This window comes from Macaca mulatta, chromosome 14 (assembly GCF_049350105.2).
Source record: "Macaca mulatta isolate MMU2019108-1 chromosome 14, T2T-MMU8v2.0, whole genome shotgun sequence".
In the NCBI taxonomy this organism is placed as follows: Eukaryota; Metazoa; Chordata; class Mammalia; order Primates; family Cercopithecidae; genus Macaca; species Macaca mulatta.
Genome location: NC_133419.1, coordinates 114,996,506 through 115,024,280, shown reverse-complemented (window position 1 = coordinate 115,024,280; position 27,775 = coordinate 114,996,506). Strand labels below are relative to the sequence as shown.

The following is a 27,775-nucleotide window of genomic DNA, read 5'->3' as shown; positions in this document are numbered from 1 at the left end:
TTAAAGAGACATGCTTGTTTGGGGTGAAGAGTCAGCCACTTGGGAACGCAAACTCTAAGATTTGGAATTTAATCTGCACTAACAGCCTTAGGCACCACTGAGCACAGTCCCCAGCACTGAGCAGGGATGCTTTGGGTAGGAGGGGAGTGTTAGGAGCAGGAAGGCACTGAGGGGTGGGGCAACAATGAGTAGAGAACCAGCTTTGTCACTTCAACTGCCAATCAACCACTGTAAATTAACTGTTCAGAGATACCTGGTCACATTCATGAGGACACTTGCTTTCCTATTCCAAGTGTTCTTCACTGAAGTGCTGTATGGCCCCAGGGAGACCATCTATAACATGGTCTCAAATTTTTTTTTTTTTTTTTTTTTTTTTTGAGATGAAGTCTCACTCCATTGCCAGGCTGGAGTGCAATGGAGCGATCTCAGCTCCCTGCAACCTCCATCTCCTGAGCTCAAGTGATTCTCCTGCTTCAGCCTCCTGAGTAGCTGGGATTACAGGCACATGCCACCATACCTGGCTAATTTTTGTATTTTTAGAAGAGACGGGGTTTCACCATGTTGGCCAGGCTGGACTCACACTCCTGACCTCAGGTGATCCACCCGCCCCAGCCTCCCAAAGTGCTGGGATTACAGGCGTGAGCCACCGCGCCCAGCCTTAAACATTTATTAAGTGTCAACTGTGTTCTAAGAATCTCGCTTGGCAGCATGGGGACTAAAATGAGAATATAGGGTCTACACACAGAACCCTTGGTCTCTTATTCCTATCTTGCCTTCTCTCCAGCTAGGGAGAAACTGGGTTGACACAAAATATCAATATCATTTGGATTCTGGCAAGGGGCTTCCAAAATGAACAAGGCAGTGAAGAGAGAAAACGAGCTGAACCTGTTATAATTCCTCCTCTGGCTCAGCCTCTAACCTCTTGTTCAGCAAGAAGCACCTCTTGCCATCTGCCTAAGCTGGAAGCTTTCACCCTCTTATCCCTGAGTTGTAACTGGTCTTTAAATGTCTTCAGATGGCAGAGCACCTGGAAGTCTTGGCCCTTTTTGTAGAATGACAGGAAATAGTCATCTCTTTAATTCTAATACACAAATTATGAACAATTTTGCCAGCAGGAAACATACCACACTACAGTAGTCAGGTCCATAGGCAATATAAAATCAGAGGCACATGCATGCAGATCCAGGAAATACAGAAACACAGGCTATTGAACTTAGCATGCTTATTCACTCCTGGGTTCTGCTGCTACTCTTCATTTGCTCCCCGCTCATTTGTTTTATCCGTAGGGTACAGTGGCAGATAGGCTGAGGCAGGCATCAGAGGTTTAAGAAAAGTTTATGGCAGAAAAATTTTAAGTGGGAAAAGTCTACCTAGTGGGTTATGTTAATTTTTTCTCCTGTTAATCATGAAAAGATACCCATTATTTGATTTCAATGGTCCAACCTGGCTAGTACCATTGTTTCCCTAGGGGCAAATCTGGAAGCCATCCACAATGATGTTTTCATGAGCCACAGTGGTGACGGGGCAGAGCAGTCAAGGCCACCCTGCAGGTGGAGAGAGGCTTCCTGCTTTCCGATGCCTTCGCAGCTTCCCTCAGGACCATCAAAGATACAGCTCTTAGACTTTATGGGGGCAGGAAATCTAGACCTCGGAAACGTCAGAGACTTTGAAGGTCTCCCACCATGGACCATGTATCAAGTGGAATTAAAATTTTCCCATAGGGCAGTTTCACACACTCTGAAGGTCCAAAGTGTCTGTCAGTTACCTGGTGGCTCTCACCAACCCTGCCCCAGGGTTGAAGTAGATCTGCACCTGATGTAAAGTTTTCACAGCTACCCTGAGCACCCACAGACCTCCCACAAGGTTGAAGGAGATCAGCATCTGACTTAATCATGTCATCATAGTCCTTCTGCAGGAAATGGAAGAATCCATTTCCCAAAAGATGCTGGCTGGATTTGAAGTAGTCCAGGCGGGCTGTGGGCTCACAATCTACCCGAAAGATGTCAGGTGCTGTGGGTCCCTGAAGAGTCATGGAGGGCAGGGAGTTTGTCCAGGAAGGAGCAAACCATCTGATTCCCTGGGACCTTCTTGACTGAGTTCAGACTCAATAACCATCCCCCCAACCCCAGCTCCACCTCTAGACATTTAGGTGAAGAATTGAACAGCTGACGAAGGAAGTTTCCCGAAACTTCCTCTCCCAGGTATTCACCTCTGTCACCACCACCTCTCCCTCCTTCCAGTTCTTTCTCTGCACAGATGCCCCCCTCAACCAGCCCCCAGGCTTTTCAGCAGCTTACGGTTTCCCATCTCTTCTGCTCCACTGTACTGCACTCTCTTCTACAGTGGGTTTTTAAGTAGCATACATAATTAATTTTTAAACAAAATCTAACGGGAACCACCAGGAGCTGTGAGATACTAGGATGAAGATGTCTTCATTGGGTTTTAGTCTTTAGTGTTTTCAGCTCCCGAACACAACACCCTGGTTTTTGTGCCAGACCACTGAGTGGATGCTGGTAATTCGTAAACTAGGGAACACAGGAAGCAGAACAGGTTTAGATGAGAGTGAAGAGGATGACATGATGAGAAATGAGGAGTTTCATTTGGAGCATGCTTGGCGTAAGGCTGAAAAATTGACTCTAACCCAGATGCAGGTCAAAAACTCACAGAGAGACCTGAGTTCGAGCCATAGATGCAGTGGGATAAGTGTACAAAAAGCACCTGCTCTATAACTGCACTGAATTTCTTCTTCAAGTCACCATTCAAATGGGTAGCAGACATTAAATCTCCATCATTTAGAGGCTCCCGTCACTGGGGTTGGGGTGGGTGGTACTTGGTGCCAGACACAAGGGCTAACATTTGTCCCTACTACTGGCACCTACTGAGATTATATTGTATAATTTGGTCTGAGATCACAGATTTTAAAAGGTTGCAACATCCCCTTTACCCAATCTCAACATCTTTCTCCCTTTTAAAACAAACTTCCCTCTCTCTTTTATCCCCATTCTCCACTTTTATGGACTGAATTATGCCTTCCTCCCTGCCCCTTCCCAAAATTCATATGTTGAACCCCTTGGCTCCAATATGATCACTGTATTTGGAGATAGAGCCTTTACAAAGGTAATTAGGGGCTGAGCACAGTGGTTCACGCCTGTAATCTCAGCACTTTGGAAGGCTGAGGCAGGTGGATCACTTGAGGTTAGGAGCTCCAGACCAGCCTGGCCAACATGATGAAACCCTGTCGCTACTGAAAAAAATACAAAAATTAGCAGGGTGTGGTGGTGCATGCTTGTAATCCCAGCTACTCGGGAGGCTGAGGCAGGAGAATTGCTTGAACCTGAGAGGCAAATGTTGCAGTGAGCCAAGATCATGCCACTGCACTCCAGCCTTGGCAACAAAGCAAGACAAGAAAAAAAATAAAAGAACTAAATAAAAAGGTAACTAGGGTTATATGAGGTCATAGAATAGGGCCTTAATCCAGTAGGATTGCTATCCGTATCAGAAGAGGGAAACACACACAGAGAAAAGGCCACAGGAGGACACAGTGAGAAGGAGGCCATCTGCAAGCCAAGGAGAGAGACCTCACTAGAAACTAACCCTACTGCCACCTTGATCTTGGACTTCCAGCCTCCCGAACAGTGAGAAAATAAATTTCTGCTGTTGAAGCCACCCAGTCTGTGATCTTTTGTTATGGTAATACTAGCAAACTCATACACTCACCTGGGAGTAAGGGAAATCACTCTCCCTCTGCTTAAGATACTCAGGGTTGTGAAACAACCATCAAAGCATTGCTTCTGCTTCAGCACCACGTTGAGAATAGAGATGAGTCTGGGGTCTTGACACTTTCTAGGCTATGCCCAGGGAAAGTGCACAGGTTTCCTCTGTTCACATGTTCCTAAGTAAATGAGAATATAGAAAATATTAAAATGTAATTAATAATTCAAATCTAGTTAATTCACATATTGAATATTCTAATCTAAAAATAGAAAATATACCTTCTTTTCAAGGTACCCATGGAATATTCACAAAAACTGACTATATAAAAAGCCACAAAGAAATTGTTTAAATTCTCAAAAGGTAGAAATAATACAAAATATTCTCTGATCAAATTGCAACAAAATAAATATTCAGTACAAAAACAAAAAGACTCTACTACCCAGAAATTTTAAATTTTTTTCTTAAACATTTTTGGACCAAAGAAGGAACCAAAAAAATTGAAAACTATCTAGAATTTTTTAAACTCTACACATAAGAATCTATAGGACACAAAGGATAGGAAAATCTATGACTTTAATTACTTATATTAATAACAGAAGATAATTAATACATGAATTAAGCATCTAAATCAAGAAGTTATAAAAAGAATAACAAGTACATTTAAATAACATGCAATGACAAAATTAATAAAAATAAAAGCTAACACTAGTAAATGAATAAAGTAATGAGTACAGAAGCCAGATTGTAGTGCTGGAGGTGAGAGGGTGCTGAGGAAGTGCAGGCAGAAAATGCAAACAACACCTCTGAAAGCTTGGCTGTGAAAGGGAAGAAAGACAGGGCAGTAGCTAAAAGTGGATGAGCCTTTGATAGAGAAACACTAAATACTTTGACAGTGGAGGAAAGGCAAGGACAGATGCCAATACAAGTCAAATTTATAAGGGATAAGTAGAAAACTGAGAGTTCACAGCTGTGAATGGTGTTTTTCCTGAAAATAATGAATAGGGAGGTGCAGGTGTTTGAGATTCAGACAAAAACCCTACGGAAAACAGAAGGCAAAAACTAGGGAAATACAGAATTGTTAGGGATTGCTGAGGGCCCAGATAACCTGACAGGAATTCAATCCGCCCAGAAGTTGGATTTTCTGCAGTGTGCTGAGACGTCTTGGTGCAGAAGAGAAGACATTGGATTGAGGTAAGGTTGAGATTTTTCTGGCAAGAAGAACAGAAGTTAAACGGGCAAGAAAGAAGAGAAAGCCTTCACCGCATTTATCCAAAATACATTCATTAAGCAGATATTATGTAAGATAATAGGTTGATGTATCAGAGCACAGAGTCTGGAGCTAAACTGCCTAGATTCAAAATCTGACTCTAACACTTACAAAAATGTGTCCATGGATTAGTTGTTTAGTCTCGTTTTGCCCCAACTTTTTTTTTAAATATGTGAAAACATAAGGATACTAAACTACCTCTTAGAGTTGGTGAAAGGATTAAATGAATGAATTCAAATGTAAAAATCAGAATAGAAATTTTTCTTCTGGCCATGACAGAGTAACAGTTACTGGAATTGCCTTTCACCATAAACAACTACAAAACTGGACAAAACCAGACAAAACCTATGACACAGCTGCTTTCAGATTCCCAGGTAGGGCACGCCCACAAATTCTGATTCAGGAGGTCTAAGGCAGGGAACCAGCTGTTTCAGTATATATATATATATATATATATATATATATATATATATATATATATTTTTTTTTTTTTTTTTTTTTTTTTTTTTTTAAGACGGAGTCTCGCTCTGTGGCCCAGGCTGGAGTGCAGTAGCCGGATCTCAGCTCCCTGCAAGCTCTGCCTCCCAGGTTCACGCCATTCTCCTGCCTCAGCCTCCCGAGTAGCTGGGACTACAGGCGCCTGCCACCTCGCCCGGCTAGTTTTTTGTATTTTTTTTTAGTAGAGACGGGGTTTCACCGGGTTAGCCAGGATGGTCTCGATCTCCTGACCTCGTGATCCGCCCGTCTCGGCCTCCCAAAGTGCTGGGATTACAGGCTTGAGCCACCACACCCAGCCTGTTTCAGTATATTTTTAAATAGTCATAAGCTTGGTTGCATGGCTGGTTTGGGAACCATAGTAAGTCCCATGTATGGAGGCTGACCCTCTCCTAACAAGCTCCAGAGGATGCAAGATAAAGAGGGAACTTTGTGAACAAGTGGGAGGACTGTACCGATGTTCTGCCTCGCTGGGAAAGGCTGGAAAAGTGACTAAAACAAGAGGTACAATTAGCTCATCTGTGAGGTTTCCTTCAGCTGTCACACGAGGGACTCTGTAAGAGGAAACAAGGCCACTGTTGATCTTGTAGCTCCCAAGTGTCTCAGAAAGGTCAGCGATGTCACCAGCCCACTGGCCTAAAGCTGGGTTAACCAGATGACTCTGCTCCATAAGGTCTCTTCAGATCATTTCCTCCTTTCACTCCTGCTACCCAGCCCCATTTCAGGCCCTCATCATCTCATAACTGAATAGTTACTAATAATCACCCCTTTCTACAACAAGTTAACAGCATGGAGAAAACAAAACTTAAGAGGAATAACGAATCAATGCAGTGTGTGGGTATGATTTTTGCTCCTAATTCAAATAAATCAGCTTTAAGAAGTTATTTCTGAAGCCATCAGGAACATCTGAATACAGACTGAGTGAGGATACTGAGGAATCATTCCTAATTTTGGAAAGATATAAATGGCACTGAGGTTAAATGAGAAAAATTCATTTTGAAAAATGCACGAATTGGAGTATGTCGTGATGAAACAACATGATGTCTGGGGTTTTCTTTAAAACATTTCAACAGAAACAAAAGAAAGAAAAAAGAAACGAAAGACAGAAAAGGAACAAAAGACAGAAGAATAGATGAAGCAAGTGTGGCAAAATCTGGACAATGTTGAATCTGGGTGATGGGTATTATGTGGGGTTCATCATATTATTCTATTTTTATGTATATTTGAAATATACATAATTCATTAAAAATATTAAAATATTGTTAACAGAGAAATAAAACAGTGTCTGGCATCCAATGACTATTATGTAGGTATTGGGATTCATAGTCATAACAATTGTGTGGCGAGCACAGTTCCTAACGCCAAGGATATGGTGGCAGACAAGGCCCTGGCTCTCACAGGGTCCACATACCGGGGACTAGGACATGATGTGACAAGTAAACGAACAAAGAAGATCATATCAAACAGTGTAAATGCTAGGAAAAACAAACTTTATTTTTATTTATTTATTTATTTATTTGAGATGGAGTCTCGCTCTCTCGCCCAGGCTGCAGTGGCATGGTCTTGTGAACTGCAACTTCTGCCACCTGGGTTCAAGCGATTCTCCTGCCCCAGCCTCCCGAGTAGCTGGGATTACAGGTGTGCACCACCACGCCCAGCTCATTTTTGTATTTTTAGTAGAGATGGGGTTTCATCGTGTTGGCCATGTTGGTCTTGAACTCCTGACCTCATTTGATTTGCCTGCCTTGGCCTCCAAAAGTGCTGGGATTACAGGTGTGAGCCACCGTGCCCAGCTGAAAACAAACTTTAGATGGGATGGTGTCTCAGTCTATTTTCTGTTGTTATAATTAATACCATTTTTCAAAGAATAAAAGTTTATTCCGCTCATGGTTTTGGAGGCAAGGAAGTCCAAGGGCATGGCACCAGCATCTGGTGTGGGCCTTTATGCTGTGTCATCACATGGTAAAAGAATTGCATGGCAAGACAGAGCAAGCAAGCCAGAGAGAGCTTGTTTTTCTAACAAAGCCACTATCAAGGCAAGAAACCTACTCCCATGATAGTATCAATCCATTCATGAAGGCAGAGGAATTAAGTTTCCAACACATAAACTTCTGGGGGACACATTCAAACCATAGCAGATGGTCAGGTAAGACCCCACTGAGAGGCAATATTTGAGCTGAGACCCAAATTATATGTGAAGGAGGCAGCCATGCAAAGATATGGGGTGGGATTGGGGGTGGGGGTAGGCAAGGAGCTCTTGGCAGTGGGAACAGCACATGCAAAGGCCTGCCCTGTTCTGGAAACAAATGAATCAGAGTGAGGCTGGGTATAGAGGAGGGAAAAGAGTGGAAGAAGATGGTCAGAAGAAGATAGACAGTGGCAAGTTTATTTAGAGCCTTTGCTGGCAGCAAGAAGAGAAAGATGGCTAGTTAGAAAGAGCCCTGTGATAGGCATGAATAAAACATTTAGGAAAACTCTTATCTGCAACAACTTAAAAGGGAAACTAAGTCAAGTATATACTAAGTCTCTAGTTCTAAGGGAAACAGCAAGGTGGGGTGGGGGACGTAATATTAGTACGTGTTGATTGCTCCTCGGTGTTTGTAGCAAGATATTACTATGAAGAGATGCGTTCAGGTAATAACTGACAATTTCCCAAGAAGAAATGAACGTAAGTAAGAGGAATCCAAAAATTTGGGTTTTCTTGGATATAGGAAACCTAACTGCTTCTGGACTCTAAATTACAGGAATGAAACTGGAAAAGACTTCAAGCATTAAAGGCTCACCATTAAAAATTACCTTACAAAGAGAGTACTGTGATAAACATCAGATTAAAGGTGTTGCTTTTCCCACCCAAGCTGACTTTCAGATGACCCCAAAGTAGCCACCAGGAAGTTGACAAGGAGACTTGGAGGTGCAGAAGAAAAAAAAATAATAATAACAGATTGGACAACTAAGTCGAGGAAAGAACTTTAACCGTGGTTAATGGATTACTGGCATAAGAAATCGATTGGAAGCAAACACAGCCAAAGGCTATTTTTGGAGAAACTGAATTGCCAAAAGTCCATGAACCTTGCCTGATAATGTCTTTGACTCTCAAAGCTTAAAACCACACTCAGTCTCCCAAACTTGCACAAGCAGGAATTGGGCTGGTCCTGAAAGCCACGCTGTCCCAAGGCAGACTCAACCCCAGGACTCACTTCAAACATGGCCAGGGAACAGTTAAGGAATAATCTCCCAGAGGTACACCCTAAAAGCAACAGAAAGAGATGAGACATCAGGGTGGGGGAGAATGTAACTAGATAAGGGAAGAGCGTCAAGGAACCTTTCAGAGATTGTCTAATATCCAGAGCTCCAGCAGGAGATGATGGGGTGAGCCAATGAGACTGAGAAGCAGCAGCCAGCGAGGGAGGGGAAACCAGAAGTGTTTCCAAAAGGAGCAAGTCAGTTATGTAGAAAGCTGTTGGGAGATCAACCAAGATAAAGCCAGCTGTGATATTGTGAAATATATATTTGGTCTTCATCCCTGTCTCTTGGCGAAAACTCCTAAAATCCTTGAAAGCTTCAAAGTGATTTTATGCTGAAAGTGCCTTTTCATATGTGAATGAGTTTACTGGGGGTTGGCAGCCCATAGGCAGCTTCAGGATGGGGGCTGGTTGCTGGAAAGACCAAGGCAGGATTAGAGGGTTGGCACTTTCACCCCCACCCCGCAACATCCAGGAAGGGGAGAGGGGCCGAAGGTTGAGTTGATCTCCAATGGCCAGTAACTTAATCAACCATGCCTACAAAATGAAGCTTCCATAAGAACCCAAAAGGACAGGGTTCAGAGAGCTTCCACACAGCTGCATCCCTGGAAGTTCCTGGAGAGTGGCACACCCAGGGAGGGCATGGAAGTGCCAAGCCCCTTCCCGTACCTCGCCCTACATACCTCTTCAACTGTATCCTTTGTAATATCCTTTATAGTAAATAGGTAAATGTGGATGTTTCCCTGAGTTCAGTGAACCACTCTAGCATATTAATCAAACCCAATGAGGAGGTTGTGGGAACCCTGATATATAGCCAGTCATCAGAAGCACGGGTCGAACAACCTGGAGCTTGCGATTGGCATTGGACATGGAAAGCACTTTTGTGGGACTGAACCCTTAACCTGTGGGATCTGATGCTATCTCCAGGTAGGTAGTGTTGGAACTGAATTGACTTAGAGGGCACCCAGCTGGTGTCAGCTGCTGGAGGAGTGCTTGCTTGGTGTGTGGGGAGAAGCCCCCTACATTAGGTGTCAGAAGCTGTGTGTGACTATGTTGTGAGAGGGTAGCAGGAAGAAACTGTATGTTAATCCTATATTTTCAGACCAGCAAAGAAGCCATTGCATTTTGCATGGTGGAACCACTAATGAACTTGAAAAGACAATTTTAAAGGAATAACAGAGATAAAATTCCAATTGGAAATTGTTGTAAGAAAAAGGAAGGAAGACAAGGTCTGCAGACAGCTCTCTAGAATTTTGCTCTTCCAAGGAAGAGAGCAATATGGGTGGAAGCTAAAGGGGGATGTGTGCTCAAGGAAAGGTTTGCTAAAATGGGAGGTGTTCTATGCTGATGTGAATAATCAGGAGGAGAGGGGGAAACAGATATAGCAAAGAGAAGACAAGCACAGGAGCAAAGAGCTTGGAAAGACTGAGAGGATATGATCCAGAGCACAAGAGGAGTAGCTGACTTTAAGAGGAGGACAGACACATAGTCCATTAGAAACCGGAAGCCCACGTCACTCTGGGTCTCATTTTACCAGACTTGTCAGTGGCTGGGATGAAAGATGGGCCCTGTCTCCTGAAGGCAGGCAGAGAACCAGGAAGGAAGGCATGACATGGGAGACCCATGCTGCTGCCTGTGAACCGGGTGATCTAATGTTATGCTGTTCTTGGTGTAACCAAACTGGAGGTTCAGTAGAGTTCAACAAGAGGTCTGGTATAAAGACACTGATTTCATTCCAAAGTTTAGCTTAGGGGAGGAAGTCCAGGCTTCTGCATTTAAGGCTAGCACTTCACTTTGGGGGCAGAAAGTCGGGGCTTTTAAAGGGGGACTTGGTATGTACAGCGTACAGGGGAGGGAGTGAGTAGGTGTGGGGTCTACATGGTTTGTGCGTTATCTACCAGGTGGTTGGGCTGGTGCCATCATGGGCAGAGCTAGGTTACAAAGTGGCCATGATCTTGAGATACTCTTCAGGTGGGAAAGAGTTTTGTAGTGGGCACACTTCAGGTTGTAAATTCAGGTTGTAAATTGACTGCTGTCTCTCGACGCAAGCTCCTGGTAGGAGAGAGCTGGGCTCTGGAGCTGCTAAGTAAGCACACAATCAGATAAGTTTGCCCAGCAGGGAGTGTGTGGTGAAGGGAAGGTCAAGGTTATAATCATTTCTAAAGAGCTAAGTAGGAAGCAGGGAACAGGAGAAAGGAGAAAAGAGAAAAGCAAATAATCATAATTGTAAAAAATTAACTTTTTTTCTCTTAGAAACATGGGGGTAGTCAGTTTCATTGGTGCTTGTTTTCTTTTGCCATCCTTGAGACTTCAGAGAAATCTAATTTAAACGTCCCAGGCTGGTCTCAGCTGTGCCAGAGAATTCAGGAAAAGAATTCAGCTGGTCTCAGCTGTAGAGAATTCAGGAAAAGGTCAAGTACCCATGCTTGGGATGGCGGTGAAGGAGGAATGGTCATCGGCAGATTTCCGAGAGTAAGGTGAGTATCCCTCAAGCTGAGCTGGTGGGGGCCAGTGTCCCCATCTCCCCCGCCATTTGTGACCCCTTCTTCCCAAATGGGGAGTTACTAGGGAAGATCTTTCCCTTACCTCGTCCATCAGAGGAGCCGTCATGATGCACTTCCTCTTTCTCTCCAGCTCGTGTCAGTAGAAGCTCACTCTATGCTGAAGGCCACACTGATCGGCGTGGAGGGGAACACAAAGTGAAATCTGCTGCTTTAAAAAGCGCTGACAGGTGATAGGAAGCCAGGGGATGTGTTTCTCTGAGGATCTTGATAGTTGGCTCTATAGTACAGTCCTAGAATCCTAGAAGTTTTGGGTTGGAGGGGTTTTCCAAACCATTTAGTTGCATCCATTTGAGATGGCTGGAGGCGCCCAGAGGCAAGGAGAGTGACAAGATGGCCTGTCCTAAGATCGCTTCCAGTCAAATCATCTGTGGACCCAGAGTCCAGAGGTTGGCTGGTCAACCGGTTCTTAGAGTCGGAAGTGGGGTGTGGAGGGTTTAGGACAGGTGCCAGGCTCACTTACTGCAGTAAAAGGGCAGTTCGACAGAAAACCAAACACTGCATGTTCTCACTTATAAGTGGGAGCTGAACAATGAGAACACATGGACACGTGGAGGGGAACAACAAACACTAGGGTCTGTGTTGGTTAGGGGGTGAAAGGGAGAGCATCAGGAAGAATAGCCAACGAATGCTGGGCTTAATAACTAGGTGATGGGATGATCTGTGCAGCAAACCACCATGGCACATATTTGCCTGTGTAACAAACCTGCACATCCTGCATGTGTACCCTTGAACTTAAAAGCTGAAGACAAAAAAAATTAAAATAAAAAAAAATTGAAAAGGGCAGTTGGATTTAAAGGCAGGAGCTGACTTCAGCGACCCTCCATTATGGGTTTTTAGGCTCTTGGAAGGTTCAGGACCTCAGGAAGTAAGAGTTTGTCCCATTGCACTGCAGCCTCTGTCATGTCCCAGGGTCTCAGTGACCCAGACCTAGGGGCACTCTGGGCTCCTTCTGCAAACCCTTCAAGGACTGCTTGCTCCTTTCCCAGTTACAAAGCTTTCGAGGAGCTGAATTCCAGCTGAGTTTGATCTTACCTCAATACAAGAGGAGGCCTCGCCTATCCCTGGGGCTGGGGCTGACTGACAACAGCTTCCCATTCACTTTTTAGGGATGGGAGGAGTTGCCTTTGATATGGCCAGCTGGTGGACGGGAGAAGAACAGTCCAGAAAGAAATATTGAGTCAGGAGGACTTCTGGAAAGGCCCAGCTGAACACCGCCCCCCAACCCCAAGTAGTTTAAAGCATTTCTTCTCTGGCACAAATCTGGACCACATTCCCTCCTTACTCAGCCCTACCCTGACCTGGGATAGCAGGGGACCCAAAGGAACCAAGGCAGCTTGTTTGTTTGTTTGTTTGTTTGTTTGTTTGTTTTGAGACGGAGTTTCCCTCTTGTTGCCTAGGCTGGAATGCAATGGCGCCATCTCGGCTCACCACAACCTCTGCCTCCCGGGTTCAAGCGATTGTCCTGCCGCAGCCTCCGGAGTAGCAGGGATTACAGGCGTGCACCACCACGCCCGACTAATTCATTTTATTTTTGTTTAGTAGAGATGGGGTTTCTCCATGTTGGTTAGGCTGGTCTCAAACTCCCGACTTCAGGTGATCCACCCGCCTCGGCCTCCCAAAGTGCTGGATTAAAGGTGTGAGCCATCGCGCCCGGCGGAAATAAAAGGCAGGGTTTTGTTTTGTTTTGTTTTTTTGAGACCGAGTCTCATTCTGTCGCCCACTCTGGAGTGCAGTGGCGCCATCTCGGCTCACTGCAAGCTCTGCCTCCCGGGTTCACGCCATTCTCCTGCCTCAGCCTCCGGAGTATCTGGGACTACAGGCGCCCGCCAGCACACCTGGCTAATTTTTTTTTTTTTTTTTTTTTTTGGTATTTTCAGCAGAGACGGGGTTTCACTGTGTTAGCCAGGACTGTCTCGATCTTCTGACCTCGTGATCCGCCCGCCTCGACCTCCCAAAGCGCTGGGATTACAGGCGTGAGCCACTGCGCCCTGCCCCAATGCAGCTTTTAAAGGGATGTGCAACCCCAGTTGCTTTCTGGGCGGCCTTAGCAGCAGAAGCACCTGCAGTCAGCGCCCACTAGGTGGAGACAGAGTCCCCGAGATGCCGGCAGCAGCCTCACTCGCTCCGGAACGCCAGGCTCCTGGGTCCCGGCTCCGAGGGCTCCTGTTCTAGAAATAAATGTCCGGGACCCCAGCTCCCCTTCCAGACCAGCCAGAGTCTGTCCCCACTGATAACTCACGTTTATAGCGTCATGGTGTTTAGAAGGCTGGTTCACATCGTTCCTCTAGTCGGCTGCACACTCGTCCTGAGGATGGGTGGACCAGGTATTGCTGACCCCAGTCTTATGGTTGAGGAAGTGGAGCCGTCGGGAGCCTTTGAGATGCAGTGAAGGTCACGCGGTGCACAGCAGAGCTGGCCTCAAACCCAGGTCCCCTCGACTGAATCCCAGATTCGACCACATCTCAGCCGCCCCTCTTCTCTGGGGCGCATGGCAGCCACCAGGCTATTTGGCATCAGAGTGGAGCCTGGATGCAAGCTTGGTTCCTTGGGTCTGCATGCTGCACCCTGATGGGGCCCATCTGGTCTTCAGAGAGCTGCTGTGCCCCAAGGCCAAGGCCCAGCTCTGCCTCAGGGGATTTGAGGGCACTCAGAGATGCAGGCAAGGACAGCGGTGTGTTTATGGGCACTTCTGTACCCCAGAATGGGAGAACCGGCGGGGCTTGACCACACGGGAGTCCTCTCCCCAGACATCCCTGGGTGTGTGAGTGCTGGGGGGAAGTGGGGACTGGTGTGGAAGGTCTGACTTAGACCTGCTTGGTAAAGGCTGAGAATGAAGGAAAGCCTGTATTCCCAAAGTTGCCAGCAAATTCTGGACAAGCAGGTGAATGAGGCAGAAGAGCTGAGAGCAAAAAAGCAGTTTCAGTTCCACTTAGGGAATGGCTTCCTTTCTTGTGGCAAGGGGTAGAAGTTATGGGAACACACAACAGAAACTGTCAAACCTGGCTGGCTGGGGACAAGTGGGGTGGCCATCTCCTCCATGGACAGCATGCCTGAGACACCACCTACCAGCTATGGAGTCACAGCCTCAGTTTGCCCATCTGTAAAATGAGGCCAGCGCACGGCACCTCATCCCACAAGTGAAGGCTGAACGGCAGCATTCTGAGTGTGCTGTGAATAGCAGATTCCTCTGGTTGGTGAGCTGTTGTGTGTTGGGTGCTCCCACTCTGTCACAGAGTCAGAATAAGAGGAGCCCCGTTGGGTGCCGGGGTAGCTATGGCTGAAGCCAATGATTTCTCACGTCATCTGGCCCTGGAGACTCAGTCAGGGTGGTGGGTAATGGGCCCGGTGCCAGGCTGCATCTCTGCACCCCGCCTCCCTAGGAAGACATGAGGGAACGGGTGCAGCCAGCCGGTGTACAGTTGGGAGCGGCTGAACGCAGCGTGGCTTTGCTATTAATGTAGTCAGTAAATAAATAAAGGAGGGCTTAAGCTTAGTGTACAGCAATCAGTTTAGAACTACAGGGTAATTAGCGCTGCAGGGGGCCGCAGGGCTGCAGAGTCAGGTTTAAATGAGCGAGTTCACTTTCACTGAGGCACCCCCTGGGGAGCAGAAAACGCAGCCTGGAGAGGAACCTGCCCTCCTGCCAGCCCACGAGTGGAAGTGGGGATGGCGGCGGGGCTGGGCCTGAAACGACACAGAGAGCTGGGGGATGGACCTGCCCCCATGGGCCAAGGACCAGGTGTCTACATGTGCACCCCCTCACCCCCTTTCCTGCCCCACATCCTGCCCAGCAACACCCAGGCAGCTCCCAACTATGAAGTGCCACTGCCCTGTTGCCTCCTGCTCCTTCTTCTGGCATGTGGCAGACACAGGTCAGTTAGGTGGTCTATGAATCGACATGAGCACACGTGTGGGGATGCAGGAGTCCCCCACTGGGCCTCTGCCGCGTGTGTACACGTGTCCTGGGGAGGTGCCCGAGTGCGCATGTGATGTTCCTCCATCCCTGCTTTCACTCGCCCCTGACAACTGCAACATGCGCCCTGGAGTGCTAATTACCTCTCTGTTTCCCTCCGTCTCCCTCTCCTTCTTTCAGCCATTTATACAACAAAGATTTACCAGGTGCCTGTCATGTGCCAGGCAGCGTGAGGCTCTGGGAACACAAAGATAGCACACAGTTCCTGACCTCAAGGAACTGACAGTCTGGTCGTGGTGACAGTGAAGGAAACAGGTGACTAAATGGTGCTATAGAGACTCTGTGCCCAATTCAGCTTCTGGGGTCCAGGGAAGGTTTCCTGAGAAGGTTTGAGCTGAAAAGTGAATAAGGAGAAGTTGAGAGAGCCAGACAGAAAGGGTGTGTGTGTTCGTGCAGCTCTGAGAAGAGGAAACTGCACGCGCACAGGCCCACAGGGGCATGGAGCTCGGTGCGGCCCAGAACACCCGTGGTCCCATCGGCTGAAGCAGAGTAGGGGTTGGCCGAGGGGCTCAAGAGTGATCCTGAGACGAAGTTGGGGTACTGAGCAGGGGCTCTGTCACTGAGGGTGTCTTGGAACTTTGTTAAGGAGTTTGAATTCCATCCTCAGAGTACTGAGGAGTCACCGGGGACTCTCATCCAGGGAGCGACATGATACTATTTGCATTTCTGGAAAATCGCTCTGGGCGGCAAACAAAGCAGAGGATGGAAGCGAGAGAGAGGGCCTGGGCCGAGGCAGAGCACTGAGGTCAGTCATCTTCAGATCCCCAGTCCCCTCCCTTCCTGGTGCCAGGGCAGTGAGGGGCTTCCACGTGGGAAGGCCTGGCCGTGCTGAGTGGAGGGAGGCAGCCTTGGCCTTGGCTTCCCTTACGCCTCTTCTCATGGGCTGCAACTTGCTTGAGTCCTCAGCAAGCCTCTGCTGGCACCGGGCCTCCGCTCTCCACCTTGGGCAGGGGAGGAGTCCCTCAGAGCCACTGGGAGGAGAGCTGCTAAGGCTGACATGACCCAAACGCCTCCTTGAACGCAGCCAAGACGACGAGGCATGCAGGGAGCTCCTGCGTAAGGTCCCTGGAGAACACCCTACAGCCCCACAGTGGCATCTTCCCAGCCCCTGCCTCGGTGCCTGTCCCCTCTTCTGACCCCAGCAATGTGTCCTCCTGGCGGCGAGTGTGTTCTGGAGGAGGCTGCCCACAATTGCCAGGGCTGGGGCAGAGGGCAGCGGTGGCCGGGGCTGGCAGGGGGCGGCAGTGGGGCCGCCTGCCCCAGGCAGGGAGGAGAGGGGTTGAGTCAGGCCACGGAGGGAGCATTCTCAGGCTGGTCTGGCCAGGGCCCCTTTCTCTCCATGAGATCATATCTGGGTCAAAGAGCATGTAAAGCTGGCAGAGCCGGCGGTCACACAAAGCCCATTCAGCCCAGCCCCTATTCACTCACCTCCTCTCCCCAGCGCCCGCGCCGCCGCGACCCCAGCACAGCGCCTAAGCCCCAGCTTTGATGTCCAAGAACAGAAAACGGCGATTAAATGTTGTTTTAAAGAGGGAGTGCTCACTGCCCTCCCATCTGTCAAGAGAAAGCTGAGGCCTGAGGGAGGAGAGGGAAGCTGGGGGAGGGGCGAGGAGGCGTGTGTGTGTGTGTGTGTGTGTGTGTGTGTGTGTGTGTGTGTGTGTGTGTCGGGGAGTTGGAGCAGAGTGTAGGGGTGAGGAAATAGGCAGGGGCCCAAGAAAAGCTGGGATCAGGATGGCTTGGGGGAATGGAAGGGAAGCAACAGCTCAAAAAAAACATAGAATTTTGGTTAAGGACTGGTTTCTCACATGAGAAATATGTGGAGAGGGAAAATAAGGTGGGACAGAGAAACAAAAGCAAAAAGAAAGGAGAAAAGACAACAGATGAGGAAGAGAGGTGAGGAGTGGAAAGGAGAAAAAAGACTGGGAGAGAGGAAAAAGGTGAGGGGCAGGAGGGACGAAGAAAGCAGAGCAGGCGGCAAAGAGGGAGGGGAGAAAGCAAAGACAGAGAAGCAACTTTTAAGGGCTGGAGGCCCCCCGGGTTGCACCTGTTCCTCCTCTTCGGACGATTGTCCAGGGGTAAGGGTAGCTCCAGGTGGTTCTCTGCTCAGCAACCCCAGGGTCGGACAGACCCCGGCCTTGGGACCAGGAGAACAGAGCTGAAAGGTAACCCTCCCAGTGCCACCCCTGGCAGGCCGGGCCTTGTTTGGTTCCCCAGGCGGTGGTGGTGGCGCATGGGGTGATGGCTCCCCACAACTCCTGGTGATGCTGGAGGCCAGGCCTGACGCTTGGCATGGGTTTACCACACCGGCGGGACCCAGCACAAGAATCATGGCTGTGTCCCCTAGGTCTTGTGAGGAGAGGGGTTATTTTGGTCAGAGACAGACAGTGAGGACGGCCTCAGGCAGAGGTGCTGAAGCACCATGTCTAGGATTGAGTGACTTTGGTTTTACAGCTACAGATAGAGTGATGCTTCCATCCCCGATAAGAGGAACAGGGAGAGGGCCAGAGAAGAGGGCTTGGCCCAGACACTGGGAGATGAGACAGGGAGGGATCGTACCCATCGAGTGTTGCGGAAATCCTTTATTCTGTCCATGACAATGCAGAGCTTGCACGGCCGCCTCCCACCCATCCCCTCCCCTGCACAAGGCCACCTGCTCCAATCTCCTTTCTTAACGGCTCTTGGCTGCTACAGACGCAGGCAGGGACCTTTGATTGTGTGGAAGCTTCTTGTTGAGAAATTTCTGAAGCTTGCTTAGCTGCTAAGGAGTCAGTTGAAAATGTCTCTCTAAAGACTAAGACGGGAGACTCCTGCTTTGGGAGCTCTGGAATAAAGGACCCTGACCTGGTGTCAGGAGAGGTGGATGGAGTTCTCACTGCTGCTCACCAGCCGTGCAATCCTGAGCAAGTTATCCTAACATAGCAACGGACTCCGACTCAGCTGCTTGCTAGCATGGTAGCCCCAGGGCGGCCAGGGTTTGTCTGTTTCGTCCCCTGCTATAGTTCCCAGTGCCAACAACAGTAACTGGTACACGGTGGTCTTGCTGAATAAGTGAACGAGTGTCTACCTAGCACCCTGTACCAAGGATCATATGATAGTCATGTATTTAACAATTTTTTTAAGTAAAAAGTATTAGGAGAATGTTATTCAGTGTGTATGTACCTTGTAAATGTGGCATAAAAGTGACACATAGATAAGGCTAAATATGTGTAATACAGAACTTTCTTTTTCCCAGTCCCCACACAGAAATCTTAATTCCTCTACCGTGTTCCCCACACAAGAAAAGGCAAAAAGAAAAAAAAGACAAAAAAAACCAAGTACTTCAATAAAAAGGTGGGACGCTTCAAGCGAGAGACAACTGAATTAACTTTATTCTCTTCTAACTGCAGATTCAAGGTATACAACTGAACATTGCTATTTTTCTTATGAGACTTATAAATAAAAATACAAAAAATGTTCACTACAAAAAAATCTACTGTTAGTAGGATGTAAAAAATATTCTCTTTGCTATAGAAGGCACAAACTTCACTTAGTGACACATGGAGAGAGAAAAAAACCTGCAGCAGTAAATTCATTTTTTCTTATTTTTTTTCCTTTTTTTTTTTTTTAAATCTTGTCAGAAACACTGAAATTACAAAGAAACGCGTCAATCTACACGAAACGAAGGCAGATGCGGAAAGCTGCAACCAGGACTGCACAACTTTGAGTGAAACTGCTTCGGAACTAGAACAGATAAGGAGCGGCAAGCACAACTTGGGGAAGTGGGCTGGGGAGGGGCAGCAGGAGGCAGGAGAGAGGGAGAGAGAATGGAGCCGACAGAAATGAGAGGGGGAGCCAGAGGGAGGAGGGGAGGGCGGGAGGGGCAGACGGAGAGGGCAAGGGTGAGAGGTGGGGAGGAGAGAAAGAGAAAGAGATTGATTTGTACAAAAAAGTAACCAGTAAAATTGAAGAAACAAAATTGGGCAACCTCCTAAAATTAGGCTAAGAGGAGGTGCTGAGGTAGACATTAACTAGAACATCGATGAATTAAAAACACTATTATGTAATACAGAGCAATCCGACTGGCACTTGTGCTGTCACGACATAAGACAAGCCACGAAAACAAACAAATAACAAAACAAAACATAATACCCAAACCAAAAGGCTTAGTTTTGCTTGGTCCAGCAGGGCAGCAGGGCCCTCAGTGCTATAATTTACATACATATATATATATATTTATCTTTATTTATATGGGTCGGATGTCATGGTGCACCACCACGGTTTCTTAACCTTACGAAGATCATGCATAACACTATGTGAACAAATCCTATGATACACACCAGGAGGCTGGTACCCTGTCTGCGAAGTGGGATGCCAAGGGCCCAGGGAGGCCGCAGCTGCTGGCTAACCGGCCTGCAGGGCCTGCACCCCTCTTTCTCCCTGCCTTCTTCCCCCGACCCAACCTCTCTGGTTTGTCCTGCGCCCCTCTCCTGGCCATCTCTGCCTTTTTCCTCTCCCCATCCGTCCCACCACATAGGGTGAGTCTCGCTTTTCGTCCTCCCACTGAAATATCCAGGTAAGTGCCACCATTACAGCCAAGTCGGCAGAGGCTCCAGAAAGGAGGAGGTAAGATGGGAGGGGGAAAGATGACCACAGGATGGGCCTAGGAAAAGTGAATGGACAGAGTCTAATCTTCTGCTTTTCTGTCTCACATCCTGGTGCACCCCCAGTTTTCACCCTAGCTCGGCTTGCCGGGAAACAGGCCCCAAAATTACCCCGACCCTGCCACCCTTCATGGACAGAGTCGAAAGGCTGCCCCACCTCTGCTCACTCCTCTATAAGGAGGTAAGCTCAGCGGCCCTCTTCCGTCCACAGCAGTTGTACCAATAGCATCCAGAAAGGTACCATACACTTGTGAAAAATTGCAGCAGTTTTGTTTCTTTTTTTCTCAACATGGAAAAACTGTTCAGGCACAAAGATTAAACAAGCCCACGTTGCACCCCTTGGATTGTACTGAATCACTGGGTCCCCCAGCCTCCCTACCCACCCCTGCACCCCAGATCTGCCTTCCCCATATTCATGGCCTCCTCCTCCAAAGCAGCCCAAAGCAGCAATGATATTTACTATTTTATATCAATCTCTTGCTCTATATATATATCTATATATCTATATATTTGTCTATCCTATATATACATAGGATTTTAATGCTTTGAATGAGTGAAGGAGTGAACAGGGAAAGAGCACATGAGTGGGGTGTAAATGTCACCAAACGCATTAAGGGACACACTTGTAGGAGCTGGACACAGGAAAGGGACTATTAGCCAACGTGGCCTTGCCAGGCTGGAGAAGTTTTTCACTGTGCTGGATAAGGCAGTAGCAAGCAGGGTTGCCAGCAGTGCCACAGCTAAAGGCAGCCAGGTGGCCAAAGGAGTCAGACGGCGCCAAGAGGAGGGGAGGACAGATATTCAGATCCCACCTGGGGAGAGACCTCCCTCTACCCTTCTCCTCTCCCCTCAACTCCAGACACATATAAAGCCTCCAGACAGCCTCTTAGCTTGCCCCCGGCCACTAGGCCTTGCAACATTAGAACTGTTCCGTTGTTGTGGGTAGGAAGTTGGAGAAGAGGCATGTTAGACTCTATTCAGGTGTCTTCACGGGGAGAGGAGGGTACAGCAAATTCAGAGGTGTCCCCAAACAGTAGCCCTCAGAAACCACACTCCTCTGAGCTCTCCCCCTACCTCTCTACTGGGGTCTGCAGGGCCCATCGGGTTGGGCGGGGCGTCCGGGTGCTGATTTAGTACCATCCAATGCTGCAACACCAGATTACGACAATACTGCATGATTTAACACACAACCACACACACAAAGCACACACGCACACGCACACACATGTACAAAGGGATATTTTGGTGGTGGTGGACTTTTTTTTTGTCTTTTGTCTTCCTATTCACATTACAAAAGGAAAGGGCAAGGTTCTGCAGAACTGACGAAGGAACTAACAGATACTACAAAAATATTACAATTTGTAAAGATTAGCTCAACCCTCTCAGCTTTTATGAATGGAGGGGGGAGGGGCCCAGGCTGAGTGGGAAGGGCAAGGGAGTGAGGGGGTAAGCTAGTTCTATGGAATAGTTTGATTTTTTCTCTTCCTTCCCCACCAATGTTGAATGACATCTTGCTGTTAAAAATACTGTTTTCTGGGATTTACAGATCCCCTGAGGGCCAGCCAGTCCCTGCTTCTTCCCAGACCAGAGGAGGAAGCCATAGTGCATACTGATTTCTTACAGACGGCCCCTCCCCCAAATGATTTCACCCTTTTCACATTATAAACATGACAACTGTTCTAGTCACATATTTCAAGTTTAACTTCTTTTCCTTTCCAAAACACTAAGTCGTTATTACAGTTGCAAAATAGCATCCTCCCTACTTCATCGTCCCTAATCAACAGTCTAGTGACACCGTCCTCCCAATTCGCATCCTCCCAACACACAATTTTAAGGCCTTCAGATTTGGTGGATGAGATTGAAGGGGAGGGCAGGAGGGCCGGGGCCGAGGGACAGGGAGGTCGTCACAGCAGCACCCATCCCTCCGGCTTCCCTACATTCCTCGTGATCCTTCTCCCCAAAACCGCTTCCCTAAACCACTTTGTAAAACCTAAGATCAAAACGCAGCCACAACTTTCTCGGCGAGAGAAAGGAAAGAAAAAATAACAATAAAAAACTCTTACACATAAAGCATGAGATGAAACGGAGGGTCCGTCCCAAAGCAAACACGAATATTGCAAATGTGCTTTCCAAAATTCAGGAGGGTCGGGGGAGGTTGGGGAAAAGAGGGAGGAAGAGCAGCAGAGTGGGAGGCGGGAAAGGAACAAAAGAACAACTGGACAAACATAAGAGGTAGCTTTTAGAAAAACAACACCCCCGCCCCAACACAACAAAACAAAGGCTGGATCCCGCCCCGCTCCCCAAAGACCAGCCGTGAAAATAGACCAATCCTGGCAATGAGAATGCACACAGAGGTGAGACCACACAGTTGCAAGGATCCAAACACAGGCCCTCAAACCTCAATGGCCCAGCAACTTGTAAGAAAGGTGGGATTCTCTCCAGAGTGTTTTAGGCTGAAAGGATGGTGGCCACAGGTGACTTCGTGCACCGGCGGAGCCGATAGTGACTCCCTAGTGCCCTTTGGGGACCATGGGACCCCAATGCAACATCCCCTCCCCACCTACGTTTTTTGCCCTCCCCGGCCCTCACATTCAGATCCTGAGTATCAACTCCTCCTGCACAGTTCCTTCCAGCTGGGAGGCTGGTCTCCAGGGGCACGGGGAGGGTCTTGGCCAGCTGAAGTCTATAAAAACAACTGTTAATTTACACAAGAAACAGAAAAGAACACCCTCCCCATTCCTCCAAGCCCCAACCAAAAAAAGAGATACAGAGGTTAAAAAAGCTCATGAGGTCACAAAAAACTGAGGTAATTCAAGTACAATGTGCTAACAGGAGACACAGAAAAGAAGCAAAACATAACACAAGGCCAAAGCGCTTTCAACTCCTCCTCCTCCTGCTGCTCCTCCTCCTCCTTCTGCTCCTCCTTCTCTCCACTGTGGACCGAGGAGCGCTGTGAGTCAGGAATTCTGTGTGACTCTCTCTGGACCTGGCTTTTCTTGCTGAGCTCACTACATCTAGGGTCCTCAGTGTGACTCAACAACTTTCTCCCTTGCCCAGCTTCCGTCACCCCACGGGCTGGGTATCCTCTTCCCCAGGTGTAGGGCCCCCCTAGAGAAAGACATCCACAACCTTCCCTTGGAACATCAGCCCTTTCATGGATTCCTTCTCCTGGGACTGAAGTAGGGCCACGTAGGGACTGTGGTTTGTTTGGTAAAATATTAGGTATTTAGTTGTGATGCTTTTCCATTTTGGAAGCAGCGCAGCAGGAATCTTGCTCTCAATGGGCCTGGACTAGGGTGGGGTATTGGATTTGTTTTGTATTCTCAGAAAGCTGAGGGAAGGAGGGGCTCTGAAGTCAGAGGCAGCTGTCCCACTAGGGAACTGGAGAAGGATGGAGACACCGCCAGGTCCCTGAGGGGCTGAGACTCCCCTGGGACTTGGAGGACAGGAGTCAAGGGGAGGCTGGGAACAAAGAGCTGGGGGAGGGGCAGGGGTCCAGAGGCTCTCAGAGACCACCAGGGGACACCCAGATGTGGCAAAGCAGAGGAAAGCAGCAGGTGGGCTGAGTGGTGGGAAGAGAAACAGAGCCCTTCCTCTCACCAGTCGGCCGCCAGCAAACTAGAGCTGCCACTTTGAGCAGCTAGTGACCCAGCCCAGCCCCATCGGCAGGGGAGCACCCTTCTGGCTCCCCTCCTCCCTGCCTTCATCTTCTGGAGGTCTTGCGGGAGCAAGGCCGGCAGAGACTGTGTGGCTCTGATCAGAGGACCTCTCACCTGCTTTCTAGCCTCCATTTCTGGACACATAAAGGAAGATCTGGGTGAAGGCAGGAGAAAAATGTGCCACCATTTGAGTGAACAAAATACCCCACCCCATCCCAGAAAATCAGGCAAACCTCCAGCCGGGAGAGGAGGGTGGAGGCCCCCAGAGGAGGGGCAGTGGCTTGGCATCCAGGTCATCTGGAGCCCAGAGAGAATCCAAGGCCAAAAAGCTATCAGGTTTCCTTTTCCTTCTCTTTTTTTTTTTTCTTTTCCTTTTTTATTTTTCATAGTCCTTCCTTCATCTCGATCCAACTCTTCTTTCCTGGCTCCCCGCTCGGCTCCACCGCCGCGGGCCTCCCTTCACACGTAGCACAGGTAGAGGTACGTCTTCTCTATCCTCCAGTCGGGCGGGATCTCCTCGGGCTTGTGGCCCTTCATGTGCTTCTGCATGGAGGAGAGGCTGGGGCAGTACTCTGTGCAGATGGTGCACTGGTAGGGCGAGGCGCCGTTGTGCGTTCTCAGGTGCTTGATCATGGCCGAGTAGTCCCGGGAGCGCTGGTGGCACAGCTTACACTCAAAGGGCTTCTCACCTGAGGGCAGAGGGACAGGGCAGGAGAAAGTGAGGACAGAGGGCGGTGAGGGCACCATGTCACCCTCAGGTGTGCCAGGGAAGCTGGGTTCCTCCTGCTGGGCTTGTTCCAACAGAACTTTCTGGGACAATGAAGGCACCACCCAAGACGGCAGCCACCAGTCACACATGGCTATGAACGAGGCTGGTGCGACTGGAGCTCTACAGTTTTCTGATTTTATTTCATTGTAACTAATTTAAATAGCTACATGTAGCTAGTTGACTACTGGATTGCCCAGTTCCTTGTCTTACTATTCTTAACTCTCCTAAGGCCACAGTCTTTTCCCTTTCTAATTAAGAAAATGAGTGTCTAGAAAGAGAAAGGCCCCACGGTCCTCAGGAATGGCTCTTCGAGCCGCAGTTCCATCCAGGGAGCAGGTGGATCGAGACCTTTCAGGGCTACAGATGGTGGGGAGCAGGGGTGGGGGAAAACTGAGGGAACCCAGTCCTTCAAATATGCCGCACCTGGGAACCTCTATCCAGCTAAAGCCTTTTTTTTTTTGAGATGGTGTCTCACTGTGTTGCCCAGGCTGGAATGCAGTGGTACGATCTCAGCTCACTGCAACCTCTGCCTCCTGGGTTCAAGTGATTCTCCTGCCTCAGCCTCCCAAGTAGCTGGGATCACAGGTGCTGCCACCATGCCTGGCTAATTTTTGTATTTTTAGTAGAGACAGGGTTTCACCATGTTGGCTAGGCTGGGCTTGAACTCCTGACTTCAAGTGATCTGCCTGCCTCGGCCTCCCAAAGTCCTGGGATTATAGGCATGAGCCACCGCACCCGGCCTATCCTGCTAAAACTGCTAAGACTTTGCCCTGGACCCTGCCTCCCTCCTGAGGCTAGAATTGGGGGTGGGGTGGGATGGGAAGGATAAAGAACCTGGGAGTACACAGCCACACCCTAGCCTTCTATACCCCAACTTTCCTTCCATAGAGTCCCCTAGAGCTGAGCAGAGGATGTGAGGGAACCTTGTTTCAATACAGTAATTAACTGGCCAGCCATCTCGCTATCAATACTCCTCCGTGCACAGGCCCCAGCAAATAATGAAGTAATGAACAGCCAAAGTGATCTAACCATCGACCAGCTATTTACAATAGTCACTGCCAATACAGTTAATGATCCACCTGCCAGGTCACATCCCCGACAAGGGGCTAAGGAAACCCCAGGGCTCTGGGAAATCCTCTGGGTCACTATAGGTGTCAGCAATGGACACCCAACCCTGTCCTTGGGGGCTCAAACTGGGGCACGAAAACTGAGCTCTGACAACACGTAGCTCTGCTTACTGCTCCTTCTGTCCACCCTTCCCCTCCAAAGGCAATGTACTCTCCTCTAAGCCAGCAGGACCTGCCTGAAGCCACCTCTCCCCCTTCCTCTGGACAGGACAGCTGTCCCCCCCGATCAGAGGGGTTTCTTTGTTTTCCATGTGCCACCACCTCTTACCCTTCTGTAAATCAGCCTTCCCCACAACCAGCAATGTGCTGGTGGTAAATGTTTAACAACTGGCTTTCTAAAAAGCCCTGGTTTGTAGCATCTGCTGATTGCTATGATGTGAATACTCCTACCAGGGCCAATTTTAAGCAACTAAGGTGATGTCGCTGAACTTGAAGTTGTGAAGAAATGTGAAAAATTAGCTTTCACAAGCAAGCTCCAATACTCCACTGCCCCCAACCTCGGACACTGTGGAAGACCCTTCACTTCTTTTGTCTTCTGACCTCAGGAAAAGCAGTGGCCCACATTTCTTTTTCCAATACAAACAATAATGTGGCCGGGCATGGTGGCTCATGCCTGTAATCCCAGCACTTTGGAGGCCGAGACGGGTGAATCACTTGAGGTCAGGAGTTCGAGACCAGATTGACCAACATGGCAAACCCGTCTCTGCTAAAAAAAAAATACAAAATTAGCCGGGCATGGTGGCACACGCCTGTAATCCCAGGTAATCGGGAGGCTGAGGCAGGAGAACTGCTTGAACCCAGGAGGCAGAGATTGCAGTGAGCTGAGATCATGCCACTGCACTCCAGCCTGGGCAACAAGAGCGAAACTCTGTCTAAAAAAAAAAAATGTGAAGGCACTCTGAAATGGTAAAACATCATATGCATATAGGGATTATTAAATATATCTGCTCTTCTAATCTCAGAACCAAACACAATCTAACTTTACAATTTCCCAACTTCCATCATAACCTGATTCAATGCATCCTAATTCTTACTGTAACCCTTGAGTAACATGAAATTCGCTTCATGTTAACTGGACCTAACCTTCGCTTCCAGCTAACTGGACCAACTTACCCCTAATTTAGGACTCATATACAGACATCATTTTGCATGTCACCTCTGAACTATTGGTATAACTGCCTGGAGAGCTGGTGGGGGCTCATTGGAAAGTGTGCTGGGATTGATTAGTAATGTCTGCCTTGGCCTTGACTGGTGGCCCTCAGGCCACCTTGACTGGGGTGTGGTGGCCCTCAGGTCATCATACCAGCCCTTAATAGAACCTCTTCTACTCTTTGATTCAGCCTGGGATCATCCTCACTTAGGCTTCTCCAGGAGACCATCTGCTTCCCACCTCCACCCAGGTCCCAGAGCCAGCTCAGACCCCTCCCTGGCCTTCAGTACCTGTGTGCACCCTATAGTGCGTCTCCAGCTGATGCTTGAGGCTGAACTTCTTGCCACAGCCATTGCACTCATAGGGTTTCTCACCCGTGTGGATGCGTTTGTGGCTCTTGAGTGTGCTCTCATCCCGGAAGCAGCTGCCACAGAACTCACACTCGTAGGGGTGGTCGCCTGTGGAGACAAGCGGCTGGATCAGGCATTTGCCTCTCCCTGCCCCCTCCTCAGGGTACAGTAGGGCACATTCAGTGCATGAGAAGGATGAGACGGCCTGTATTCACCACCTCCAAAGACAACTTAGGGATCCACGGCCACACCTCCATTGAATAAACAAGCAATACCTGTGTTCACACATGTCCACACTTTACTGTGGGCCCATGATCATCTGTGGGGCAAGGGCCAGTCCTGGGAAAAGAGAGCCCATTTGGTTCAGGGATGGACAGCAGTCCCCAGAAAGCAAGCCCTCATGTGGATACATGAGACCTCACCATCTTGCTTCTCAGATGACCTCTTCTCCCCTTCCTTTAGGTTAAGAGTGAAAGTCACTCCAGCCTGACTCCTCAACCTTCAAAGAAATCTCTCCAGTTCTGGGAACTTCACATTGTTCCCCAAATACCTTCTACAGTCCCCAATTTCCTTCCTCCACAGTCTCACATAGCTGTTTCCTCTGCTCGACTTCTTCTTTTCTCCCTGGTGAACTCCTAATCATCCTTCAAAGCCCAGCTCATGATACCCCTGTGTGGACGCTTCCCTTTGATTCTCCAGGCAGAAGGAATCACACTTTCCTCTGTGTCCCCAAAGAGAAGAAATGCCCAGAATTTTGTTCTTTTATTCGTGTGGTATAATTTTTATCACACTTTCGCATTAAAATGGCCCACATTTCCTGAGCAC

At 48.5% G+C, this 27,775-nt stretch overlaps 2 protein-coding genes and 2 long non-coding RNA genes across 8 annotated transcripts in view; 2 read left to right on the top strand and 2 right to left on the bottom strand.

Moving 5' to 3' along the window:
- Positions 1-18,615, bottom strand: part of NNMT (nicotinamide N-methyltransferase) — a 59,820-nt gene extending 41,205 nt beyond the window's left edge. The window contains exons 1-3 of one of the 2 annotated variants that reach the window (XM_077964335.1): positions 16,684-18,615; positions 11,305-11,391; positions 3,718-3,892 (exon numbers count right to left, since the gene is read on the bottom strand). The gene's annotated coding sequence lies outside the window, so the exon portion shown is untranslated. The remainder of the gene's footprint in view (positions 1-3,717; positions 3,893-11,304; positions 11,392-16,683) is intronic. The other variant, XM_077964336.1, reaches the window with a different exon arrangement.
- On the top strand, positions 5,468-12,521 carry LOC144334467 (uncharacterized). Its single transcript, XR_013404304.1, has 3 exons — positions 5,468-11,195; positions 11,353-11,449; positions 12,389-12,521. It is a non-coding gene; the product is annotated as an uncharacterized LOC144334467 (long non-coding RNA).
- Positions 18,513-21,583, top strand: LOC114672406 (uncharacterized). The gene is made up of 2 exons (XR_013404303.1): positions 18,513-18,648; positions 18,873-21,583. It is a non-coding gene; the product is annotated as an uncharacterized LOC114672406 (long non-coding RNA).
- Positions 21,584-23,907: 2,324 nt separating this feature from the next.
- ZBTB16 (zinc finger and BTB domain containing 16) overlaps positions 23,908-27,775 on the bottom strand; it is a 191,867-nt gene continuing 187,999 nt past the window's right edge. For 3 of the 4 annotated variants that reach the window (XM_028832514.2, XM_015115700.3, XM_077960385.1), the window contains 2 exons: positions 26,891-27,058; positions 23,908-24,243 (listed from right to left, as the gene is read on the bottom strand). In XM_028832514.2, the coding sequence (XP_028688347.2) occupies positions 24,014-24,243; positions 26,891-27,058 (398 nt within the window). In that variant the 3' untranslated portion in view covers positions 23,908-24,013. 4 annotated transcript variants of the gene reach the window in all.